Here is a 27,893-nt window from a genome sequence, read left to right as displayed (position 1 = left end):
AATATTTTAATAGTTAATCAAAGCCTAACAATGAAAGGCAGTCTGGGGGTCCCCCCCCCCGAAAACATTTGTTGTTCGGCAGAGTCGATTCCGCACGCTTTCCTTGCATGTGGGAAGCTTGGCTGACCGATCGACCTAGCGTCGTCTCTAGGGGAAGACAACGGAGCACGTGTTGGCAACAGGTCAGTACGCGCGCGAGTTAGTTGTAGCACATGAGGAGTTCGATTGTTTGGCCACACTGGTTGACAAAAGTAAAAAATGGTTCACACTCTTAATTTTTTCACAGGGGAGAAAATGTTTAAGGGTGACACAATTTATTTCATGGTATTTGGTTTTGAAAATTTTACTTTCTCAAATTTTTACACTCAAAATTTCAACGTTTTACATTACCCAATTTGAATCATATTTTGCACAGATACTAAATTTAGCCAACACATTGAAAAATGCGATGGTCTTTTTGCCTTCCTCACTGAGGTAAGGCTATAATCCTGCTCTAAAAATGAACTTCGTATAAAAACGTCATAGACCCACCTTCATGTATACATATCGACTCAGAATCGAAAACTGAACAAATGTCTGTGTGTATGTGTGTGTGTATGTGTGTGTGTATGTGTGTGTGTATGTGTGTGTGTATGTATGTATGTGACCAACAAACTAGCTCATGTTTCTCGGCACTGGCTGAACCGATTTGACCCGAACTTGTTGCATTCGACTTGGTTTAGGGTCCCATAGATCGAGTTTTATACAGATTGAAGTTTCGATAAGTAGTTCAAAAGTTATGTATAAAAATGTGTTTTCACATATATTTGGATCTCACTTAACTGTATGTAAACTATGTCCGGGTCCATCATCCGACCCATCGTTGGTTAGGTAATCAAGATACCTTTCCAATGAGTCCAAAACATTGAAGATCTGGCAACCCTGTCCCGAGATATAGCCCCTTAAGTGATATTGATGTACTTTTTTGAAGCCGGATCTCACTTAAATGTATGTAAACTATGTCCGGATCCACTATCCGACCAATTGTTGGTTAACTTATCAAAAGAACTTTCCAATGAGTCCAAAACATCGAAGATCTGGCAACCCTGTCTCGAGATATGGCCACTTAAGTGATATTGATGTACTTTTTTGAAGCCGGATCTCAGTTAAATGTATGTAAACTTTGCCCGGCTCCACTATCCGACCTATTGTTGGTTAACTTATCAAAAGAACTTTCCAACGAGTCCAAAAAATTGAAGATCTGGCAACCCTGTCTCGAAATATGGCCACTTAAGTGATATTGATGTACTTTTTTGAAGCCGGATCTCACTTAAATGTATGTAAACTATGTCCGGATCCACCATCCGACGCATTGTTGGTTAGGTTATCAAAAGACCTTTCCAACGAGTCTAAAACATTGAAGATCTGGCAACCCTGTCTCGAGATATAGCCCCTTAAGTGATATTGATGTACTTTTTTGAAGCCGGATCTAAAAAATAGATGAAACTTGTGTACAGCCATTGTTGTGAGGAAGGCACCAACCACATAGGTGGATTAAGTTAGTTTTTAAAATGAAATGTGTAATGTCAATCCATGTCAACCTAAAGACAGCTCATTTGAACTATTTGAAGTTTTGAGTCTTTTTTATTTTTTGGAGGCTTGCAAAAGTTTTTTTTTTAATTTAAATATCTTATTTTTTCTAACTTTCATACAAAATTTAAGATACTTTCGACATTATTTCTTGTTGAGGAAAAGATACGAAAATGTAAATTTAGAAGAAAACATATTTTAGCACGTAAAAGTTTTCTGAATTTGAATATCCTATTTTTTTTAATTTTCATAAAAATTGCAGACTTATTATTTTTTTCATGAACCTTAATTGAAAATCTGACCACAGTTATGTGAAATGTTATGCTTTATTTTATTTTTTTTTTTTAATTTATTGAAATCTTCACATTTTTAATACATTTAAACATTTTCCAAGTAGAAACTATAGAACATTTGACTGTTTGAACAAAAGAAATTTATTATCTTTTTAAAAAAGAAATCTAGATTTCAACGCTTTTAAAGGATATGAATGTTGGAACATTTTTTCATAAGTTAGCTATTAAGTCTTTTATTCTTTTGAAAAGATTTTTTTACAAATTCTGAAAAGGTGAAACAATTGTTATATCTTTTTGTCAATAAAAAGATAAGAAGCTTTAACAATTATTTAATAATTTGTTAAATTCCGAAAAATAGTGTAGTATGAAATTTTAATGGACCACTTAAGAAAAACTTTAAAAAAATAAAAAAATGAATAAAAAATAAAAAAATGAATTTGAAAATCCTGATTTAAAAATTTTGTTTTCTGCTCAAAAAAATATTACTATTATTAAAATTAGAAAAAAATAATCAATTATCCTAAAAACTCTTTCAGGTTGTTGCATTTTTTAAAAATTTCTACGTAACAGTTACATCACTTTTACATTTAATAATGAATTTATTATATTTTATGCGTGATTTTTCGTTAATTAATTTTATTGCATGCTAAATTTTCAATAATTCTGAGGGAACATTAGCTTGTCACTAGTCTCTTGAACCCTCTCCCTCCCCAATAAAAAAATTTCGTAATTAAAATCAGGAAGCAAAAAAATATGATTGCTAAAAATATAATAAAAATTGTTTATAACAGTACTACTTCTATTTTATTTTATTTTTTTTCAATGTATTTTTTGTGTTTTAATCACAATTGGGACTTTCAGAATGTTTGGATATTTTGAGTTTTGGGAAAAGAAAAAAACTCAAAATGTTGAGAACAATATACTTCGTTGAATTCATTAATATTTGGGTAATTCTCTACCAACTCACACGAAATCGGGAAAAGTTGCCCCGACCCCTCTTCGATTTGCGTGAAACTTTGTCCTAAGGGGTAACTTTTGTCCCTGATCACGAATCCGAGGTCCGTTTTTTGATATCTCGTGACGGAGGGGCGGTACGACCCCTTCCATTTTGAACATGCGAAAAAGAGGTGTTTTTCAATAATTTGCAGCCTGAAACGGTGATGAGATAGAAATTTGGTGTCAAAGGGACTTTTATGTAAAATTAGACGCCCGATTTGATGGCGTACTCAGAATTCCGAAAAAACGTATTTTCATCGAAAAAAACACTAAAAGTTTTAAAATCTCCCATTTTCCGTTACTCGATTGTAAAAAATTTTGGAACATGTCATTTTATGGGAAATTTAATGTACTTTTCGAATCTACATTGTCCCAGAAGGGTCATTTTTCATTTAGAACAAAACTTTTCATTTTAAAATTTCGTGTTTTTTCTAACTTTGCAGGGTTATTTTTTAGAGTGTAACAATGTTCTACAAAGTTGTAGAGCAGACAATTACAAAATTTTTAATATATATACATAAGGGGTTTGCTTATAAACATCACAAGTTATCGCGATTTTACGAAAAAAAGTTTTGAAAAAGTTACTTTTTGCGTTTCTCTTTGTTTTGTCGTCCGTGTCTGTCGCGGGTGACCATGAACGGCCATGATCGATGACGACCAACTTTTTAAAACTTTTTTCGTAAAATCGTGATAACTTGTGATGTTTATAAGCAAAACCTTATGTATATATATTAAAATTTTGTAATTGTCTGCTCTACAACTTTGTAGAACATTGTTACACTAAAAATAACCCTGCAAAGTTAGAAAAACACGAAATTTTAAAATGAAAAATTTTGTTCTAAATGAAAAAATGACCCTTCTGGGACAATGTAGATTCGAAAAGTACATTAAATTTCCCATAAATGACATGTTCCAAAATTTTACAGTCGAGTAACGGAAAATGAGAATTTTAAAACTTTTTAGTGTTTTTCGATGAATACGTTTTTTCGAGAATTCAAGTCGGGCGTTTAATTTAAAAGTCCCTTTGACACCAAATTTCTATCTCATCACCGTTTCAGGCTGCATTATTGAAAACACCTCTTTCGCATGTTCAAATGGAAGGGTACCGCCCTCCGTCACGAGATATCAAAAACGGACCTCGGATTCGTGATCAGGGACAAAAGTTACCCCTTAGGACAAAGTTTCACGCAAATCGAAGAGGGGTCGGGGCAACTGCTGTGTGAGTTGGCGGAGAATTACCCATTTTGCTATATTATAGCAATAATACTGTAATTATAGAGATAAATCTGTTGTTAAACATTTTGTAGAAATATTTCGAAAACTAGAAATCTTAATCCTTATCATTCAATCATAATCATCATCAAACATTTTTAAATGTTTTCAAATTTAATATAAAATATAAAATTTGAAAATTTATTCTGATCAGTAGTATAAGCAAATGTTTCTTGGAAGAAATATTTATTTTAGGTGTATTTTATCTTTTCAGTTTTAATTTTAACTGAAAAAAAACTTAAAAATCTATTGGAAACTATTTCGAAAACAATGTTGAGCGCTTTTTTTATTCTAAGACCTCAGATTAGTATTTGGAAATGAGATTTTTTTATACGTTGTTTAAAAAAATGTGAACAAGCTTGAAATTGAGTTATTTTGATTTTTTTGCCTCCACTTCGATCTCAACCACTTGGAGTAGTGCGGTGCCTGTGTGGACGCTCAGTCCTGTTTTTTCGTGCTATTTTCCGTCTCTTTTGTGTCGCTGTTCGAGTGCATGGGGTGATTGGTCATTATAATTAAATAATGGCATCAGTAGTGCGGTGCCTGTGTGGACGCTCAGTCCTGTTTTTTCGTGCTATTTTCCGTCTCTTTTGTGTCGCTGTTCGAGTGCATGGGGTGATTGGTCATTATAATTAAATAATGGCATCAGTAGTGCGTGCCTGTGTGGACGCTCAGTCCTGTTTTTCGTGCTATTTTCCGTCTCTTTTGTGTCGCTGTTCGAGTGCATGGGGTGATTGGTCATTATAATTAAATAATGGCATCAGTAGTGCAGTGCCTGTGTGGACGCTCAGTCCTGTTTTTTCGTGCTATTTTCCGTCTCTTTTGTGTCGCTGTTCGAGTGCATGGGGTGATTGGTCATTATAATTAAACAATGGCATCAGTAGTGCGGTGCCTGTGTGGACGCTCAGTCCTGTTTTTTCGTGCTATTTTCCGTCTCTTTTGTGTCGCTGTTCGAGTGCATGGGGTGTTTGGTCATTATAATTAAATAATGGCATCAGTAGTGCGGTGCCTGTATGGACGCTCAGTCCTGTTTTTTCGTGCTATTTTCCGTCTGTTTTGTGTCGCTGTTCGAGTGCATGGGGTGATTGGTCATTATAATTAAATAATGGCATCAGTAGTGCGGTGCCTGTGTGGACGCTCAGTCCTGTTTTTTCGTGTTATTTTCCGTCTCTTTTGTGTCGCTGTTCGAGTGCATGGGGTGATTGGATTTCTTCTTCTTCTTTTTTCATTTATTTTTTGTTCGCGCGTTCGTTGGCCGATGAATTTTATTTTTGTTCTCTTTATATAGTTTTCGATAGAAACGATCCGATTTTTGTTTTTTGAGACAAGCAAGTCGTATTGCTGGATTAAGTCCTTTCCATATCATCGAGGATCGGAAGGCACGTCGACGAATATGTTTTAAGGCTTATGATATAAAATAATTTTAATGAATGAAGCCCTTCCTACATCACCGTTGATCGGATGGCACGCCGACGGAGAATTTCTGGAGAATCGCGGTCGAATTCCCCGTGTTCTTACCGCTGGTCGTGGCCGGCGTCAGTATTGATCAGCACGATAGGGACCTTTGAAAATTGCGAAGGGGTGATGATTGGTTCCTACTTTTCATCTGTGGTCCACGGAGCAATGTTTGGGGGTCCTGGTCAATAACGAAGTAGCAGCTACGGGTAGACACCAATGCTATGCTATGCTATGCTATGCTTCCTCTCGCGTGCGCGTGAAGGTGCGGCTGGCTCTGGCTGTCCCGATGACAGTTAGCCAGTTCGATTTGCGATGCCTTTTCGTTGGGTCACAAAATTTTTTGCGTCCGTTGTCGGTGTGCAACAACAACAAAACCTTATCATACCATTTCAGTTCGATAAACATTGTAACTCGTCGTTCGCAACGTTAACCAGTACCTCACTAAACATCAATCATTTAAAACTCTTTAAATCATCTCAAGTTAAAAATTGCACTGTTCAATCCTTCATTCATTAATTTCATATGATTTTGGTTCTATCTTTCCACAGCCGGCTGTCTAAGACAAAACCATTTCATTTAAAATTTAACAACAGATAAACGGGAAATGTCTCATCCGCAGCATCCGATTGCTTGCCTTGAGAATAAAACAAAATACCGTTAAACAAACACTATGATTTTGGGTCGCATCATCATCTTCTATGATGAATCCTGACCAAACACCCTATCCTACTAACAAGTTTTCAGGTTCCTGGCGCTCGTGGGGTGTAAGCACAGAGTAAATCAGCTGCCCTAGTAGCAACCTGCGCTAACTAACATTCCCGTCCCTTAAAATCGAGATCTACAAACTGACATGGCGGGCGCCGTTGGTGGCCAATGACTGTTACCTATTCGCAACTGATCTAGCTTTAGCAATCATGGTGTTTTATCTTTTCAGCGCATTCATACATGCTGTTGATAAGGGAAACACCACTAGATCGTCGAAGCCTATAATCAGTAGTGCTGAAAGGATATTACGGTTCTGTTCAGCAACGGAGGGGCAACCATGGGTGATCTCTCATGCTCATGCTCATGCTCATGCTCATGCTCATGCTCCACTTCGATCTCAACCACTTGGCATTGGCATAAGCCAGGGATAAATTAATCGCAAAAAATTTTCGCTTGCGAACTTTCTTCAACTGCGAAAGAGAACCTTTCGAAGAAAATCTATCAGCTGAAGATTTTTTGTGAATTTCCTTTCTGGACAACTTAAAATTATTTATTTCGTTTTGTTTACACATATTGCCCATCTGCAAAAAGACAGTTAATTTTTTGACTTGTGATCTACATCTGTAGAAGTGGAATAGATGTTCCATCGGATAATCTAGATGATGATTTTTTTTTTCTGATTTTATTATCGATCTTTGGGGCGCGAGAGAAGAGAGCCTTCAGAATTTTTCTCTTGATGAGCGTTAAAAGATTTTTTTTATGATTGTTTTGTGCTGTATTTTGTGGTTTCAAAAATATTTTGGTTTCAGCTAAAATCTTTCTCATTAATGAATAATAATTGATAATTAATTATGAAATTAACTTTTTTATTTGAATTTTCTAGAAAATCTTGCAATTCAGTGTTCAACGACTTTGCCATCCCCCGTGCAACCATCGAACTACAATTGCGTTGGGTGGCCTTACCTCACCCTCTACCCAAAAAAAACCGTTTATACATACGCACACCAGGGGGTAGTGTTGGGGGGGCAATTGAGGTAGGTGACGAAAGCCGGGGAATAATAAATGAAAAACCTATCGCGAGTGGGCGTCCCAAGCCCAGGTGGGGTCAACAGCAAAAAAAAAAAGAGCGTTTGCCCACATATGTATGACCACTTGTGGAGGGGCCACAATCATTGAAACATATTCACGGGTCTGTGCACTGCTTTTGGAACACGGGCCATGTTGGGCACGAGAGGGACCTTAAGCATAAATGTGCGCATAATTGCAGGCTGGGCAAAGACTGGGAGGAAGTTTTGATATCGAATGTTCCGTATTGAGGAAATCTCTACAAAGTCAGGGGCGCGACGCACTAGGGGCTACAAAGTGACGATAGCACTTTTGCTCCGCACTCCACACAGATTTTATTTTGGACATATCTGAAGCACTGAACAGGCGACAACATTGGAATTTGCTAATGTCGACCCCTCTCTGGTCACAGACAAAAAATGTAGAAAATTACAATTTACCATTTTTTACCATCTTGAACTGTCAAAAGTTTCCAGCGCCACTGAAGGTGGTGGAGAATTCCGAAACTACAACGAACTGTCATACCAAAAATTTCTCAAATATTTCTCATCTACTTGTCTTTGCGACGAATCTTCCGAGGACCAGCTGCCCCTGATGGCAACACTGAATGGAGGTCCAGGCTCAAAACAAAAAAAAAAAAAACACTTTATCTGTTTAAACCGCAATAAAATAGTTTTTTATTCATGAAATGGCACACATGTGGTGGCTGCTCTCGCCAAGTAGCTGCTGCTCCGGACTAAGCCCAAAGCAAGCTTTTAAAAGGGTTTTTTTTTCCTGCAGAGCTTTCCGAGTCTGTCTCACTGTTTCTCTTTTATTGGCACATTTCTGCGAATGGGATGTGCGGCGGCCCCCTGATTGCGTATTGCTACGGCGGCGGCGGTTGCCACACAGTTGTCTACTAGTGACAAAAAGTTATCTTTAGAAACGCGAAGCAAGGTGGGATGGGGGAGGACCACGATGCGAGGATGGACCTGGGTTGGGACCCTCTGGAAGGTGTGGTGTGTGAAGTTTGCTTAATTTGTGCAAATGTGTATAATTGCGCCGGTGGGATAAAAAGTGCTCGGGAAGGGAATGATCCTCCTAAAGATTGAGGGAAGATAAGGTTTGAGGTTCAGTTTTGCCAATGTGTTCAGCTTTTATTTTTTTGCCTCAGTTTTTTTCCATTTTTTCCCAAACTTTTTTTTCCTTCAGACATTAACTTTTATATTGCAAATTAATATCATCAAAAGTATTCAGGAAAGAGGGCAATATGCACTCCATTTTTTTTTCTTGTAGCTTTATAGAATGTTCAGGGAATAATAAATTTGAAGCCCAATTTTATAAATCTAACTCGAGTTATGTATCTTAAATTTTTGGGCATTTTTATTGTTCATTTCGATTATATAGAATTTGTCTTAATATTAAAAAAAATCAACAGAAGCATAAATTAAGAATTATCATAAAATGTATTTAAAAAATCATTTGCATTTATGGTTGATTTAAATTTATTTTAAATGTTTTTAGAAAATTCTATGTTTTCGGCAATGTTGGAAGTTGAAATTGAAAATCTAATCAATCATATTGCCCCCGCTCTCTCCATCTGCATCTGCATTATTATTTGAATTCTAATACATCATCCTCTCAATCTTCTCTTACTTTAGTTCGATCGATGTCGATATCTCAGCAACTAATAGTCCGAATTACAATGTTAAAATATTAAACAATCGTGAAATTTTACGATCTCTCTGAAAAAAATATTTTCAAGAAATTAAAATCAAGACTAACATTTCAAACGGTCCAAACATGCATTATTACGCCCTTTTGAAATGTTAGTCTCGATTTAAATTTTTTTTGAATATTTTTCGGATCGAAAAATTTTACGAATGTTTCATATTTTAACATTGTGAATCGGACCCTTGATGTCCTCTAAAATATATCAAAAAAAAAAAATATTTCAGTGTAGTCCATATCTATACCTACAACTTTGCCGAAGACACCGAATCGATCAAAAAATTCCTTCAAAAGATACAGATTTTTGAATATTCACATATCTTTTTTTGTATGGACAGCTGCCAAATTTGGATGGAATATTATATGAACGAACTAATGATGCAAATGGCTTCTTTGGGCATACCGAATGCACCACAAAAGTTTCAGCCGGATTAAAAAATACAAAAGTTAAAATTAAAGAAAAAAGACCGATTTCGTAGAGAACTGCTCAAATATATTCAATATAATATAAAATTCTATTATCTTGTTGAACTGTTAATATTAATGATAATTTTTTGAAGATTTAAATGTTAATGTTAGGACCATAAAATTTAATGTTTTTTTTTTGTATTAAGATTTGGAAAAATCTATCTATGAAAAGTGGTTTTTTACAATGCTCATAAAAATTAGTAATAAACAATTTGCAATTATTTTTTTATTTGTATTTTTTATTCAAAACAAGGATTTTTCGATAACTAGCGATTGTAAAATAAATGTACTGATGTGCCATTTTTTCATTATTTCCTCCTCACATCATAGAATGAAGTTTGATAATTTCATCAAATATTTAAGGCATACATGTTTTGAATCGTGTTTAGGCCATTGCAAATTTTATGTCAAGATTGTTAAACAAATTAAAAAATTGTAAATAAATTATTACAAACTTTTACATAAAATTGTATAACATTTATTTTTTTGTTTGTTTCAACAAATAGGGATTTTTGACTATTTAAAAACATTGAGAGAGAGAGAGAGAGAGAGAGAGAGAGAGAGAGAGGGATAGAGATTCTTTGGGCTAGAAAGAGAATGTTGTGGAGAGAAGAGCATCCAAGTATGTATGCAGTTTGAAGGGACTGAAGACACCATCGATAAATTGTAAAATATTGAGATAGAGAAGATCAATAACTGGAGAGTGTATTTAATTGTAACTTTTTCCCTGTATTTTTATCAGTGCCATAAGACCTCAGTTTAATTTAAAATTGAAATTGTCAATCGAGTATTTTTTTTTGATGAAAAAATTGGTGTTAAACGTTTAATGTTTTTATTTTAAATTTGGTAACAACTTTGGTAATAAAAATCTATATTTGCTTGATTGCTTTAATTTTACTTATTAAAAAGTTATTTTAAATGATTTATTATTACTCTTATTTTACTGGCTTTGCAAGAAATCCAAACAAGGTCGACAAAAATCAATCCAATTGAGCCAATATAAAAGCATTAGAAGAGTAATTTTCTTGCATATTTAAATTCTGGTTCTGGTTTAATTTAAACAGAAAACTGAAATATTTCATAAGAATCTTAACGTACATTTACAATTGAGGAAATTAAAAAATAACTGTTTATAATTTAAATTAAATATTACCTCAACACATAAATCTAAGTTAAATTTTTATTAAAATCAAATGTTTTAAAACAAATCAAACAATAATGTTCAATAAAAATCATTTCCATGATCTAAGTTTGAAATATTTCAGTTGCTAACTTTTCATAAAGCAAATTCCAAATCTTTTCCAATCAATTGCCAATAAAATCAACTCCAATTGGCTCCGACAAAAAAAGCAGTCACAACCATTTCCGTAGACAACCTTTCAACGTCCAAACAGCAAAACCCCTTCGAAGCAGAAGCAGTGTTGCACCCGGCTTGGTGACTATAGTATTAAATAGTAAAACGCTGTAAGGCACACACCGGTCCACGGATAGCTCAAAAACTCTACTTCTTCAGAACACCAACTCCGGAACTCGTCGCACTTTAATGAAGCTGATATGAATCGAATGCTCTCGACCCGGCAAAAAAAGCGAGAGAGAGAGAAGCGAACTGGATCGGGTTGGGACATAATTATAATACGATGTTCGGACGTCGTCGCGGGCACACTTTCAATAGTTGTGACAGTTCAGGCCAGGTGGGTAATTTATGGCCTTTAATGGAAGCACTGCGGCGAGCTTGAACGGACGCGCAGTCAAATTAAATGCCGTTTTACACGGTGTAACTAATCGACTGGACAGGCTCGTCATTAGTACTGTGTGTGCAGGTGTGTGCGTGTGTGGTCAGCAGATTCTGTAACGATTTTCGGCTTCTTTTTCTCGAAAAAAAGTGTAATTAACCATAACTAGGTCGAAATAAACACATTCTTTCGGCGAAGAATCTCAGTTTCTGAACCTGCCCGCAGAAATTAAAGGCCCCCAAAATTGAAAGTTTTATGTCTTCTCTTTCAGAGGACCCTCCAACGAAAAAAAAAACCTCATAAAAAGAAGCTCTCCGTGGTTTTGCGCGCGACGTAAACAGTGGTACTACCTGGCGAAATTATATTAATTAAAGGTGATGCTGACGCGTAATTAAATATAAATGCTTTTTACAGATTATTTTTATGGTCGTTTTTCACTCCACGTAGTGGTCGTTCTTCCTTTCTGCCTTAATTACCTTTATTTCATTTTAATTTTTATTTGCTACCCCTCTTTCCCCTTAGTCTTACCTTAACCGACGACCTCGCCGAAGCACCGACTTTGGAGTCCGAAAGCATTGCGCTCATGTTCTGCTGATTAGCATAGAGAGTACGCTAAACCTAGAGGCTTTTCAACAGCAAAGAGGAGCACTTAGACTTTGGCGGCGAGCCGTCAAATTTTAAGGTCTCAGAAGTTGGGTCTGCACGCAAATCCGGCGCGGTTCGGTTTGACGGGAAGAGAGATAGAGCTAATTTTTAATGATTTCGAAATTACGAAAGATAAGTTAAGCTCCCTCCCCGCTAATGAGCGCGACATTTTTTTCCGCACTTGAAGTGCGCTCCAACTGTCATGCGAGGTGTGATTTTTAATAGTTCAACGTTTCAATTTTATTGCGAGGGGCCTCGTGAAGATGGCACAATTTGCGAGAGTGCGTCAATCGCGAATGGAATTTGAGAAAAAAATCTTGAGATGGAAAATGCGGAATGTTTATGCAAAGGACCTCTAAATCGAGCGACCAGGAATACTTGTGAGTAAATCGCGTACCCGTTATGGGTTGACGACGTGGTTCGCGATAAGGAATCCAGGTCTAAAGAACTCACGTGCGCAAAGGGTGCTGCTGCTGCTGCTACTGGAAACCAGAAGCATATTTAAAAGGTGAGTAAGCTGCCCGGATTGTGGAAAGTTGAACACCTGAGCTAAACTTGTTTGCGAATTGGTGATTTGATGGCAGAACGAAGATATCAAGACTTTTGTTGCTGAAATATTTGATGAATTTTAGAATAACAACATTTGAATAATCTATAAATATTATAATTTTACCAAACATATCAAACAGATTGATGTTTTACATCACGGCGTGTTTTCTAGAATAACCTTATCAGGAAAAAATAGTCATCGCTACTTAAAAATGTATCTTATAGGAAATTTTTTCAGCTTTCTATTGCTTCTAAGAGCGAAATGTTTCATCGAAAAATTTCTGAGATATCTTTATTTTAAGTTTTTTGTTTGAAAACCCTTCATCATTTATTGAAAAAAAAAATTAAAAACACTTCAGAAAACTAGTCAAATGATGTGTTTAATGTGTCTTGGGCAAAATGAGACAAGAAACAAATTTGTAGAATGTTGCAAAATGCTAAACATTTTTAAAATTATATTTTAACTGAGTTTTGACTTATAGAATTTATTCAGTAATTAGAATTATAAAACCGTATTTAAATGAAAATTTTACAATTAATAGATTATTGCATTATTTTTGTGAACATATATCACGTGTCTGCTCTGATTTAGCTGATACTACCAAATTTTTTTGCAGGTGTAAGATTTTTATTGCTTTTTTATGAATAAATATGATATTTTCTTTGTTTAAGGAAATATCATCAGGATTTAAGCATTAATCAGGAACATAGATACAAAACATGATTTAAAATCGGAAATGTACTACAAATTACTGTTGCATGCTTCAAAAGTCATATTTTCATATTTATAAAGTAAATATACATATTTTTTAATTTTTTTTACTGTAGAAAGTATCATTAAAATTTTGTGTTTCAACTGAGAATGTTGAAAACAACTACAGAAACATTTTTTTTGGATGAAACAAAAATAAAATATTAATTTTAGCAAAAAATCAAACAGAAGCCTCCACTATAAGCTATTTGAACAAAACTCAAGATACTTGTAAAACGTTTTTAAAACAGATAAGAGTTCTTTAACATGGCTGATTACTTGATCATTTCATACAAAAAAACTAAAAAAAAACCTTTTATGCTCATTAAAAGTATTTCTCCTAAAACTCTACACAGTAATTTGTAGTTCAATTTCAAGTAAACAAAATGTTTTGGAATCCATGCAACTGGTTAGTGTTTGGTAAAGGAAATATGATATTTATCCATTCAAATCTAATAACCCTTAACAATCTCAAACCTGCAAAAATTTCGATTGTATCAGCTAAATCCAAGCTAAAACAGAGCAAACGGCTGATATTTGCACACAATTTTTTTGTAATAATCTATTAATTCTTGTAAACATATATTTAAATACGGTTTTCTGATTTTTATTTCTGAATAAATCCCGCATATTCAGAAACTCAATAAAAACTTAATTTTTAAAATATTTAGCAATTTGAAACCTTTTACAGTTGTTCATTTTATAATTTTGTACATTTTTAAGAGTAAATGACACATAAAACACGTCGTTTGACAAGTTTCCTAAACTTCCTAAAAGTTTCCAATAGATTATGAAGGATTTTAAAACAAAAAAAACTTAAAATAAAGATATTTCAGAAATTTCTCGATGAAACATTTCGCTCTTAGAAGCATTGGAAAGCTGAGAAAATTTACAAAAAGACACATTTGAAAGTAGGGATGACTATTTTTTTCTCTTTAAGGTTGCCCAGAAAACACACCGTGACATATTATCCAACTTGAGCAAGAAAGATTGTTTCTTAGTTGTTTACAAGTATTGCTGAATGATATGATTTTATAGTCTTGTCTAGCCAAAATGATTGGTTAAACTTTTATCTCCACCTTAAAAAATCTTTATAAATCATTAAGCGAGAATATATTTCTGTAACGGGACCATCCATAAACCACGTAGACCTTTTGTTTGGTAGGCAAATTGTTATAAAAAAATATGATTCATTGTAAGTTTACGAGTTTACGATATGATGTTTTGGAGCTTTGGTGTCTTCAGATGAGTTGTTGCAAATGGGGCCACTTTTGGTTTGATTAAAAATTAGGGTGGTTCACGATTAGGATCATCTGACCTCAGAATTGTGCCAAATTGTGAAAATATCGATTTTGGGGTTATATGATATTTTACCCAACAAATTTCTAGAAGACGAAAATTTTTCAAAAATATTCCAAAAGAGTTAACCAAACCAAATGGAAATTTCAAAATTTAACGGATTTCACACTGTCCGCGAAATACCTTAATAATTCGTTTTTTTCTGAATTTAATTAATATAAAACTTATAAAATAAATAAGTGTTTTTAATTAATTCATTTTCTAGAATCTTTTTAAGTCTCACATATCTCAAAATTATTTCAACTTAAAACAACTATTTTAGAGCCGTATGAATCTAATAAATTGACCAAATTTTTTCAGGCAACAAATTGTAAAAATAATTAGCTTGAGGCTGTTGAAAATATCCTTCCCAGTAGGCCATTTGATCATTTTTTTTATGCAATTTTTGAAACACCTTTTGCATTGAATGTTTTCAGTGAAACGTTTATTTTCTCCATTAAAATGTATTTTCTGTTAAATAAGTGTCATATTTCAAAACAGTATTAAAAAGACTACTTTCGACATAAAAGCTGAAAAGTTTAACTTCCAGCATTCAAATGATTGCTGAATAGTACTTTTTAGTACTAATATTTTTAGCAATGCATTGTTTGCCGTTTCGCTATTTGAGAATGACAGGAAAAGTATGCAGCTTCACACTGCAATCAGTACATCATTTTTCAAAATATTCAAGTTTTCATGAATCTTTTCCTTTTGTCCCGTCCGTGTAGATTAATTGGACTGCGCACTGGACTCGCAATCCAGAAGTTGCTGGTTCGAATCCCGCGGCGGGCGCTCTCAAATTCTAAGTGTAAATATGGGTTTCCAGCGCCGTCGCTCCGTGTCGTACCCATACAGTTAGGAGCCTAGGGCGGCAAAGTCCTTGTAGTTAAAAGGAAGACACTAGTTGTAGGTACTAGCAATTGTGGCCGACAGCTATAAAATCAACTTCATTTCCTTTTCGATGGTTCCATAATTACAATTTTTTAAAAGCTTAAAATTGTCCCACACTTACAAAATGTATTCCAAATTGTAAGGAGAGTTAATTAACAAAGTTTTCGATAACATTTCAGATTTTATCCCTGCGACCAAACAAATCTCCACACATCCAACGCAAAAACGTACTCATTTTGCTGCAAGAAACCATTGAAATCTTTTCCCGGTATCGACCTCAACCTCGCCGCCTTCAACCCCCGAAATAAAAAAAACATTACCTTTACGACGTGTCCCGGGCGAATTTCATGTCACAAATGTCACTTTCCGACAATGATCACCATTAAACCCGGTTCTTCAGCGGCGGCGGCAATCCAACCTACTGACTTGAAGGTGATGGCACCTTTGGGCTGCCGTGCCAATGTAATGAACCGCCGACCGAGCGGGTCTTCGCAGCCAATTTGCTAAAATTTTATGACAATGTTTCACTTACTTCGTCGTTCGTTTTTGCTTTGTTAAGGGGAAGCCGGTCTCGATGGGGAGAGATGTCACACGCATTAAGGTTCCCGAGCTACCTTGGCTTGGCTGGGCAGGTTCTCTCTGCGCAGAATCAGCAAGCTCCCATAAAACTCGACTCCGAAAACCTGAGGGAACGAGCTAATAAAAGCTAATTTACTAGCACATTTAAAATATTTACTACTCCTTTTAGTTAACCTCTTTTTTTTGTTGGTTGGTTGAGGAGTGCGCGGCCAGAAGAGAGGAGTGCCGGTATGTAACTGTTAAAATTTCGCCGTGGACTAGTGACGCACTGCCGTTGGCCCGGGTCCTGGTTGGTTCCGATTGCGATCTTTATGTGCCAAAACCACGGGCCAACAGGCCACATGGCAAGGTGGTTAGGGAAATTTGATAACGCTCCGATAAGGACCCCAGAAGGAGAAATTGGGCTTCACAAACCTGTCCTGTTTCCCCCCTCCGGTTTGATTTATGGAATGTCGCACTCCGGTTTGGCCAGTTTTCCTTTTTGGAAACTCTCCGGTTTGGCCGCCGTGTCCACCACCAGCTCACGTGGAGCCGATAATTACCAATAAATCACGTAATTTTAACGATTTCCGAACCGCGTGGTCATTGGCGGCACTGCGCCACGGTTTTTTTGTTTTACCTCTTTTTTTGGGGTCCTGTTTATCGGCGCGGACACGCGAAAATCAATAAAGATCACTATCGAAATGAGCTTTTTGATTGTCCGGCGTGTGCGATTTTATTCGGCGATGCGACAAAGTGCCATTGCGGCAGTAATTTTTCCGGCTACGGTTTTTGGGGAAACAGTTCCCCGGGAGGGTTCCTCAATTGGTCCCCTGCTGGTGGGGAGCTGGAGGGATAATTCTTTGCGGTATTTTTGCGAGCATCGTATCGGATGGTGATCTTATGACAGTTGATTGAATTTCAGGTAATGTTTATAGAGAGGGTTTGTAATGACAACTTCAAACACTTTGTCACAACAAATTCCGTTGAAATGTGGAACCTAATCTGTTAAGTTTTAAAATCTTCAACATTAAAAAAATTGGCTTTGTTTAAACGCCAAGGATAAATTCTACAGCGTTCTTCATTAGTTCAAAATATTTTCTTCTCCACCAATTTAAAATTTGTTGATTAGTTGAATAATGCATGAAAAATCTATAAAATTTCATGATTAGATATTGATATTGATCGACGTTGTCGTGCTAAATTGTCGCGCGGAGCATTTCGACGTTCCGAAAAAAAACGCGTTTTGAAGTTTGAACATGAATAAACAAAAAATAGACCACGCATCGTAAAGAATAACAAACATGTTTTGTTTGGCTGACCGTTATGTGTGTTTTCCCGAAGTTTGGTTGAATTTGGTTGCCAGAGTCCCGAGTTATAATTATTGTTTTTACGGTAGTTGGGCACCCAAGTAACATTTTTTTCCAGGAGTTCTACAAGAGCTCTTCAAGATAGCTACAGCATAGTAGTTTGGACCGCGGTAGGATAAAATTCTCTTCAAAACTTCTTCAGGAGTTTGGAAGAGTACTTGAAGAGAGTTTTATCCTACCGCGGTCCAAACTGCTATGCTGTAGCTATCTTGAAGAGCTCTTGTAGAACTCCTGGAAAAAAATGTTACTTGGGCATGTACGTGTGTCAAACGCGTTCTGGCTTGAAATCCATTTGGCCAGTTGTTGCACTCACATCAATTTTCAGGATGTCAGGAAACTTCTTTCATATGAAGAGTGATAGCAATGCAATGCACGAGTTTTTTTTCGGTTTTTATTGAATATATTAGGATTGAAATCGATATTTTGGGGATTTGTGAAGGTCAAAAGGTGGTGTATTGAGAGCTGCTCAAAATTGCGTTCTCAACTCAATTTGGCAAAAAATACACGTGCGAGAAGATAACACGATAATGACGAAATTTAGTTTATGATTTTAAATTGTTAGAAATGCAATGTTTGCTTTGCAAAATCCATAAAACAACAGGTTTGGGGTTATTTATTGTTTTATTTATCAAAATCAAAAATTCCTCAAAATGATTGATGGTTTCACCTTAACTCGTGTAATTTGTATTCAACAATAATGAGGTTTATTTGATGATACACGAGGCACTTTATTGAACATATACTCTTCAAAATTATTATAATGGTTATTTTTCGGACATTTTGTTATCAAATTTGTTTGTGTTATTTTGAATGTTATTCCTTTTTGTAAAACTTAAAGTACATTTAGATAAGCTTTCTGACAACCATTTTTTTGGTTAAATACTTGGATTTTTAGCTAAACAGCCACTTTTGTTAAAAAATAAAAGTTAAGACTTGCTTTTCAGGCGAAAACAACTAAATTCAACGGATTCAAAAAAATATTGATTGCCTTTCATTTGTTTTCTATACGCCATGTTGAAATTTATTGTTATCTATATATTTTTTAAATAAAAACTTTCATGTTTTTTTTTGCAGTTTGTAATTGCTCATCAAAAACAATAACTGAGAATTAACCTGCACATTATTGAAGCTTTTTTTTCTAAAATCTATTATCGCAGTTTGAAATTTAGCCTTTGTAATGCCACCCCATCTTTATTATTTCTGATAAATCGGTGAATTTATTTTGGTGGATTTTTTTTAGTTTTAGCAAATGTGCAATTTACAAAAAGGTTTCAATCAATTAATAATTCAGTATTTTTATAATTTTCTGTGCAGAAACAATTATTCACGAAAATTCAATATCATTATTGCAGTTGAGTGAAATACATATTTGATATTGGAAATAATCTTATTACATCTACTTATAAAGATTGGTCATCCACAGAAAACTAGTGATATGTAGCAACATTTTTTGTTTTGAAATAGGTTTTTGAAATAAAGCATTTAGACATAATTTGTTTCTTATTGTTAAAATAAATTCATTCATTCTTATAAAAAATTCAGAAGCATTCAAAAACGGTCATAAATTTTTCCCCTTTCCCACACAGCAAGCATTCTCCTCGCTGCCACGCAGCGACATCTGCACGATTTTCAGCTCAACCGCAACGCAAGTTGCACGAAAACATAAAAAGCACAACAGAAAAGCTCCTGCTTTGCTTTGCCACTACTTACCCATTGAGCGCTGGCGTCGTACGAGGGAACACAACGAAACGTCATGCCGCGACTTGGCTTCTTCTCTTCGCCCAGTTCGTTAAAGTTGCTGGACCGGGGTTTCGTTGAAAAGTATGTTTTATGCTTATGTGCGCACCACACACACTAGCACACACTCTTGTGTCTGTGTGCGGCAGCGGGTGAGAGGGAGAGAATGGCTTTTGATTGATGCTGCTCTTTCTTGTTTTCGCTTTCTTTGTGTTGTGAGAACGAGTTGCTCTCTTTCTCTTTTAATGTTTATGTTTTCTTTATGTTTGCGGAGCTTTCTCGCTCGCGAGAAAATAATTTTCCAGCACGTGGACGGTCTCTCTTTGTAACAAACACACACACACACTTGCACGTACAATTACTCCGTCAGGTTTTAAGCAGACATTTAATCCCCGGCAGTGGAAGATTACAGTGATTATCGCAGGATTGTGGCGCACACTACCCTATAATGTACTTAGCCGGGGTCGGCCCGCAGCATAAACGGCGATGCTGGCCGATATCATCATCATCATTCGCCGTATCAACCCTCTGAAGCCGGCTTTCCTGTCTTTCCGTTGGGTGGGACTTTTAAAGGGTGGGGAAAGCGTAGCGGAAGGTGCGAAAATTAAGCTTTCATTGCCGTCTTACCTAGAACAAACAAAATACTTAGTTAGCAAGGTGGTTATTTGGATTAAATGCGATTATGCGTGGAGCTCGACTTGTTGTGGAGTGAGGCAAAGACTTATTACCGGGGTGGAGAAGGGGATTGCATCAAAGGAAGACGATGTTAATGGGATTGGAAGCGATGAGCTGGGATGGACGGAGGATGGATTAAGATGGACTAAGTGGGATGAGAGTGGTGTGGTACTTGAAGGCAGGAAATGGCTTAAAATTAACATTACGTTTATGGAATTTATCCCTTTACTATTATTTTTTATCTTAAATTTATATCTCTATTTTGATGTTTTTTCGATAATTTTTAGTTTAGCTTAGTTTCATAATTTTCCACTGCGTCATCGATTTTTTACTCGTTTCCACTTTTTTTTTGCCCAGAGTTCAATTCATTAATTTCTTGTTGCATCAAGTTGAGTTCAATAATTTGCTTAAAGTTTATGTTACCTATGAACTTGTCTACAATAATCATTTTATATGGTCTTTAATCACATTTGCAAAATGATATTTTTCGTCTTCTAATATTTGGAAGCTTGTTTCGTTTTTTAGTAATGAGATTTAATATTTCGATAATGATGGTTAATTTCAATCCATCTTATTTTTATCATACTGCAAACATATAATTTAAATTTTTGTGAAGATGTATAAAAGAATGTTGATTGACTTCCAACAATAATTAGATTAGATTTATAGAACAGTTAAAACCATTCAAGTTTTGTGAAGTTGACATTGTATTTTTTTAATTGCCTTAAACTGTGTATGACCAAAGAGGCATTTTTAAATATTCTAGAATATGTATCTTCAGATTGGATATTCAGATGAATAAGTACTGTTTGGAAAAATAGGCAAAATCAGTATTTTCGATAATTTAAATATCGCGATATTTTTAAACTGGATAACTATTGACCGTTTTTATTTTTCAGTAGCTGCCTAAGCCTGATTTTTGTTTTGTCGGAAAGTTCAGAAAATTTCCTATAAATTTGTCTAAGAAACTTTGAAAACTGGCTTAAGTTGCCGAAATACATCCACAAAATGAAAAATATAATGAAAAAGATGTGTAATTTTATCTCTGAAATTGCGCATTTCTGGTGAAATGTCACCTTTTTAGTCTAAATTGCGGTGAGGTGAAATTACATCCTAAAAGAAGCTATATTCAACCTTTCAAATTATCACAATTTTTTACTGTGATACTCAAATTTTAAAGGCAGATTCTCAGAAACTATTTATCCGATTTCAAATGTCAAACAAATGAAACACGCGTGAAATTGTTTGATATTTTCGAAAAAAAATCTGAATTTTTAAATTCAAGACTAACATTTGAAAAAGGCTTTAGATGTTAATTTAAGCCCTTTTCAATTGTCAGCAAAGGCATAAAATATTTGGTAGCGTTAACATTTTTTTAAATCATAATTTCTATAAACTAGAAAAAAACAGAAAAAAATTACTTCATTTTTAAATGCAAATCAAAAAGTCAAATCAAATCCAAAAGTTCTTTACAGAAATTTCAATACAGTGCACCGTTTCAGAGGATATATTGGCTATTGGTCCAATTTTGAATGTGATAAAATCTTTCCGATTAAAACATTATCTGAATTCGCAATTGACTAAAATTTAAAAAGTGCTTAAAATGTGAATTTTTGGCATTTTGAAGTGTTAGTCTTGAGTGTAAAATTTTGATAATATTTTTATTGGAAAGATCAGAAAATTACACGTTAGTTTATTGTTTTGACATTGAAAATCGAATCAATAGTTTAAGATCAGTTATAAACCCACTTCGTTTTTTGTGGCTGTATTTCGGCAACTAAAGGTTAATTTGGTTTTAATCTTCAAAGTTTCTTAGACATTTTTGCAGGCAATCTTCCTAACTTTTGTACTTCCGAAAAAATAATTAGCCTTGGGAAACCATGCGCACTATTGGAGAAAAACGATAAATTTTCATAAAAAAAATAAAAAATTAAGCTGCACTTGCCTAGAAATGGTGCATTTAAAAAAAATTCTGAAAAGTACTTGTTAATTTGAAATCCGATTTTTTTCCAGATTTAAAAATAATGTTGGTGACACTTTCAAATTTGTTTTGCCTTCGTTTGTATTTTTGATCCACTAAAACTTGAAAACTGAAAAAAATATATAATTTAAGAAATTTTCTATCAAATGATTTTACTTTTTCTGATAAAAAATCTATAAATCTATTGAACACTTAATACAATAAGTTTAAATGATATATTTTTTGTGGACCACACAATTTGTATTATTAGTTAAATAAATTATTTTATCCGTCAAATATAATACAAATAATTCAATTTATAACTTTATTTTTATAAGGGCCTACAAGTTAATCTAGACAATATTAATGATTCCTGTGAAATTATCTTCACAATAGGTATTCAAAAAAAAAAATAAAAAATAAAATAAGGCCAACTCTATTAAATTTTTAACAAATCGATACCAATACATTGTTTTTAGTCATTGTAATTTGTATCGATTGTTATCCAATTTTAAATAAATGGCCTAATCAAATGACAAAAAGGCCACTGGAGAAAGGGAAGGGACAAAACAAAAATATAAAAAATAGTAGTTTATGCAACAAGTTGCAAAAAGAGGACTTTTTCAGCACGAGTCGTACGTTTATCCAACGAGGTTCACCGAGTTCCATACAACATTTTTTGCAATTCCAAAAAACACACACTGAGTGAAATTTTGTGTCAAATTTCCATGTATTTTGTCAATAAATCGTTTTAATCAAAAAAATGTTGAAAAGTGTTACTTTTTGAAACAAGTGCTGAAAAGTTCAACTTTTCAGCACCTATTTGAGTGCTGAAAAGTAGAACTTTCAGCATTTATTTTGAAAAGTGTTGCTATTCGATTCTGTTATTTTTGGTACAGGAAAGTAGGCTATTTCGTCGTTCAAGAATGACAGAAAGAGTAAATAGTTTCACGACGGAATTGCAAAAAATAATTTTGAACATTGAACATACAAACGATCACCAAATAAACAGTCCGTCTGGGTAGACATTCCTGCTTTAGCTGGCCCACATCGATCTTGTACATCGCCTCTAATTGAACGATTACAACGCTGCCTGACCAAATCCACCTAACCCACGAAGAGTTATATCGCTTCAAAAATATTTCAAATGAACTCGTAAATTTAAATTTGATTGTTTATACTCTTGGCCGTCTCGGCCGTCTCCGCTGTCTGCATTCTACCTCCGAAACCTTCGAACGGCGCGCAATGAGCACATAAATCATGCCCGGAACTATAACTCTTCTCCAGAATATGGTTGATCCTCTTCACGGCTCCAACTCCGTCTAAGCTCGCGGTCCACTTCACCGGGCGCTCCTCTTCAAGTTCATTGATACTGCATTGAAGAATTGCCTTTTTTTCGAGTTGTAGGGGAACACATGTTTCAGGCGCTCAACGCTTGAAAATATCTATATTTTAATGAGTTTCCTTTCGCATTTATTACGAAAGACACACATCGCGGATTGTCTTTGCGAACGATGCGTTTGCTGGTCCTCAACTCCAACTCCGAGCAGTGTTGATTGCCCTTCGCATTCGTTCCGCGTTCTGCTGACCGTGTTTTTAATAAACTATGCCCATTCGAGCGCTCAAAACGAGCGCTCCGAAGTTATATATTTCCGAAAATAAAAAAGTCATTAATTTCGTACTTCACATTTTAATAAGTTTTTCCATACCGGAGTCGTCGTCGTTTCATTTACAGCTGGTCGGCGTGGTTGGACCAGGTGAACTTTGGTACACAATTCCAATTTCGCGCCCTCAACCTTTCCAAGGATGTTCCCCAGAACAGAAGGCCCCCCAAAAAAAAATCTTGAATGAATCCCGAACCCCCCCCCCCCCCACCTGACCCCAGTTGACCCCCGCCAACCCGGGACAGAACTGTTTACGAACAGGAAATTGTATTTTTAAATAGTTTTATTTTTATTGCAATGTTTCTGCGATTTCTGGCTGGCTGAGCGCAGGACCAGGTTGTGAATGGCTCCAAACAACGGGCCAATTCTTTATGCTTCTTCACAGCAGTGTTCGCGGACTGCTGCTTTGCATCTCATATAAACTAAATGATGATTGCAGCAGCAGAAGAGTTGAAGTCCGTGGTGGAAATGACCGAGCATGCGCGCACGCTCCCAATGGACCTCCACCCCCTTGACTCCTCAACAGCCTCCTCCCCTCCCTCTTAAATGTGTGCGGATTCCTTTAATTTTTTGCTCATCCGTTTGTTTCATGTTTTCAGGCCATATTTTTCATGTGTTGTGAAGGGTTTTGGGCTTTTTATTTATTTTCTTAAGCGTTTGTGGGGCTCTGGTTTGCAGGGATATCCTCGGTTCTTCTTTTATTTTGCTGGAAGACCTCGTTTTGGGTGCGAAATGGTCGATGAACCCAATAGCCATTCATTAGTTTTTAGTGATTGAAGAATTGATTGATTTGGTAGTGGGGGGAAATGCTACGGGCAAATTAGTCGATATTGATTTTGGTTTTAGGATACATCTAATTTCTAGTGAGGAGTGGCAATCATTTCAGTTATGAAATCATTCAAACAAAATTTCTCATTTCAATGGCCATTTAACGAATTATGGCTTCAGTCTTGGTAGCTAACGAAAACCATAACAAAATCGAATGAATCAAATTCAAATGTTCAAACGTTCAAATGTTCAAATGTTCAAATGTTCAAATGTTCAAATGTTCAAATGTTCAAATGTTCAAATGTTCAAATGTTCAAATGTTCAAATTTTCAAATGTTCAAATGTTCAAATGTTCAAATGTTCAAATGTTCAAATGTTCAAATGTTCAAATGTTCAAATGTTCAAATGTTCAAATGTTCAAATGTTCAAATGTTCAAATGTTCAAATGTTCAAATGATCAAATGTTCAAATGTTCAAATGTTCAAATGTTCAAATGTTCAAATGTTCAAATGTTCAAATGTTCAAATCTTCAAAATTCCAAATCTTCTTTAACATCATGGAATCTTCATATCTTCGAAATTTCAAATCTTAATTTTTCTGTGTTTTTTTTTATCGCAGACTATTGTAATCAGCTTAGAGCAAAGAAGCGCAATCGTCGTGTGAACCAACTAACCAATCAGAGTGAGAGGGAGAACAAAAAAGATCAAAAATTTACCATAGCAGATTTGCATCTCGTCTGATTTGTGCTCACCAAGGTTGTAAACGTTGCAATTATCGAGGTTCGATCGTCGGGACGATAATTATAATCTATCGTTTTCGTTAACGTTATTCCGATAATTCTATCGGCGATAATTTTATCGTCGATAACTTATTTTTAATATATTTCTAAAATTGACATAATCCAACCAAATTATATTGAATTTTCAAAGCTTTCTCTTAGAAAATAGTTTTTTGATAATATTTTAAATTTAAAAGCATGCATACTTATAAAATCGCAAAATATTTAATTTTTCAAAGTACTCAAATTTACGTAATTTGCAGTATGGGTATCATTCGAATCAAATTTTGGTTTACTTTTTTTCTGTTCTAGTATTTTTGGAATTAAATGCTCTAGTTTTTGCCAAATACCGTATTTTTCAAAATACTCAAATTTTCACAAAATACAATATTTTTTGAATACTAGAATTTCTATAATTTTTATTATCGAAGCAAAATTTGGCATGATATTAGAGTTCTTTTCTGTTAAATACTCAAATTTTAACAAAATAATTTCTAATAAAGCACTCCAATTTTCATAATTTGCAATATGGATATCAAACGATATGAAATTTTACCTGCATTTTCCCTGTTTTAGAATTTTCAGAAAGAAATACTCAAATTCTCACAAAATACCGTATTTTTAATAAAGAACTAAATTTTTTATAATTTGCAAAATGGATAGCAAACGATTTGAAATTTTTCCTGTTTTAGAGTTTTTGAATGAATTACTAAAAATTTCACAAAGAGTCGTGTGGTGTTCGTTGGATCGATCGGAGAGTGAATCGACGCGCGCGAATCCGCGGGAAAGTGGTGGAAAGTTCTCGAAATCATTGAAAAAGGGGTCGCGGTTTGCCCAGAGATGTTGGGCCATCAGTCGTGTGGTGTTCGTTGGATCGATCGGAGAGTGAATCGACGCGCGCGCGAATCCGCAGGAAAGTGGTGGAAAGTTCTCGAAATCATTGAAAAAGGGGTCGCGGTTTGCCCAGAGATGTTGGACCATCAGTCGTGTGGTGTTCGTTGGATCGATCGGAGAGTGAATCGACGCGCGCGAATCCGCGGGAAAGTGGTGGAAAGTTCTCGAAATCATTGAAAAAGGGGTCGCGGTTTGCCCAGAGATGTTGGGCCATCAGTCGTGTGGTGTTCGTTGGATCGATCGGAGAGTGAATCGACGCGCGCGAATCCGCGGGAAAGTGGTAGAAAGTTCGACGAAATCATTGAAAAAGGGGGTCGCGGTTTGCCCAGAGATGTTGGACCATCAGTCGTGTGGTGTTCGTTGGATCGATCGGAGAGTGAATCGACGCGCGCGAATCCGCGGGAAAGTGGTGGAAAGTTCTCGAAATCATTGAAAAAGGGGTCGCGGTTTGCCCAGAGATGTTGGACCATCAGTCGTGTGGTGTTCGTTGGATCGATCGGAGAGTGAATCGACGCGCGCGAATCCGCGGGAAAGTGGTAGAAAGTTCTCGAAATCATTGAAAAAGGGGTCGCGGTTTGCCCAGAGATGTTGGACCATCAGTCGTGTGGTGTTCGTTGGATCGATCGGAGAGTGAATCGACGCGCGCGAATCCGCGAGGAAAGTGGTGGAAAGTTCTCGAAATCATTGAAAAAGGGGTCGCGGTTTGCCCAGAGATGTTGGACCATCAGTCGTGGTGTTCGTTGGATCGATCGGAGTGAATCGACGCGCGCGAATCCGCGGGAAAGTGGTAGAAAGTTCTCGAAATCATTGAAAAAGGGGTCGCGGTTTGCCCAGAGATGTTGGACCATCAGTCGTGTGGTGTTCGTTGGATCGATCGGAGAGTGAATCGACGCGCGCGAATCCGCGGGAAAGTGGTAGAAAGTTCTCGAAATCATTGAAAAAGGGGTCGCGGTTTGCCCAGAGATGTTGGACCATCAGTCGTGTGGTGTTCGTTGGATCGATCGGAGAGTGAATCGACGCGCGCGAATCCGCGGGAAAGTGGTAGAAAGTTCTCGAAATCATTGAAAAGGGGTCGCGGTTTGCCCAGAGATGTTGGACCATCAGTCGTGTGGTGTTCGTTGGATCGATCGGAGAGTGAATCGACGCGAAATCCGCGGGAAAGTGGTGGAAAGTTCTCGAAATCATTGAAAAAGGGGTCGCGGTTTGCCCAGAGATGTTGGACCATCAGTCGTGTGGTGTTCGTTGGATCGATCGGAGAGTGAATCGACGCGCGCGATCCGCGGGAAAGTGGTAGAAAGTTCTCGAAATCATTGAAAAAGGGGTCGCGGTTTGCCCAGAGATGTTGGACCATCAGTCGTGTGGTGTTCGTTGGATCGATCGGAGAGTGAATCGACGCGCGAATCCGCGGGAAAGTGGTAGAAAGTTCTCGAAATCATTGAAAAGGGGTCGCGGTTTGCCCAGAGATGTTGGACCATCAGTCGTGTGGTGTTCGTTGGATCGATCGGAGAGTGAATCGACGCGCGCGAATCCGCGGGAAAGTGGTAAGTTCTCGAAATCATTGAAAAAGGGGTCGCGGTTTGCCCAGAGATGTTGGACCATCAGTCGTGTGGTGTTCGTTGGATCGATCGGAGTGAATCGACGCGCGCGCGAATCCGCGGGAAAGTGGTAGAAAGTTCTCGAAATCATTGAAAAGGGTCGCGGTTTGCCCAGAGATGTTGGACCATCAGTCGTGTGGTGTTCGTTGGATCGATCGGAGAGTGAATCGACGCGCGCGAATCCGCGGGAAAGTGGTAGAAAGTTCTCGAAATCATTGAAAAAGGGGTCGCGGTTTGCCCAGAGATGTTGGACCATCAGTCGTGTGGTGTTCGTTGGATCGATCGGTGAATCGACGCGCGCGAATCCGCGGGAAAGTGGTGGAAAGTTCTCGAAATCATTGAAAAAGGGGTCGCGGTTTGCCCAGAGATGTTGGACCATCAGTCGTGTGGTGTTCGTTGGATCGATCGGAGAGTGAATCGACGCGCGAATCCGCGGGAAAGTGGTAGAAAG

The 27,893-nt window shown here is 36.3% G+C and overlaps 1 protein-coding gene across 5 annotated transcripts in view; it reads right to left on the bottom strand.

Annotated features, from left to right (window-relative positions):
* LOC6046760 (transcription factor AP-2-epsilon) overlaps positions 1-27,893 on the bottom strand; it is a 287,781-nt gene that overhangs the window by 75,200 nt on the left and 184,688 nt on the right. For 2 of the 5 annotated variants that reach the window (XM_038252306.1, XM_038252305.1), the window contains exon 2: positions 19,082-19,730. The exons of the other annotated variants lie outside the window; for them this stretch is intronic. In XM_038252306.1, coding sequence (XP_038108234.1) covers positions 19,082-19,126 — 45 coding nt within the window. In that variant the 5' untranslated portion in view covers positions 19,127-19,730. The remainder of the gene's footprint in view (positions 1-19,081; positions 19,731-27,893) is intronic. 5 annotated transcript variants of the gene reach the window in all.

The sequence above is a fragment of the Culex quinquefasciatus genome, chromosome 2 (assembly GCF_015732765.1).
Source record: "Culex quinquefasciatus strain JHB chromosome 2, VPISU_Cqui_1.0_pri_paternal, whole genome shotgun sequence".
NCBI lineage: Eukaryota > Metazoa > Arthropoda > Insecta > Diptera > Culicidae > Culex > Culex quinquefasciatus.
The sequence above is the reverse complement of the archived record's forward strand: the minus strand, read 5'-3'. Positions and strand labels throughout refer to the sequence as shown.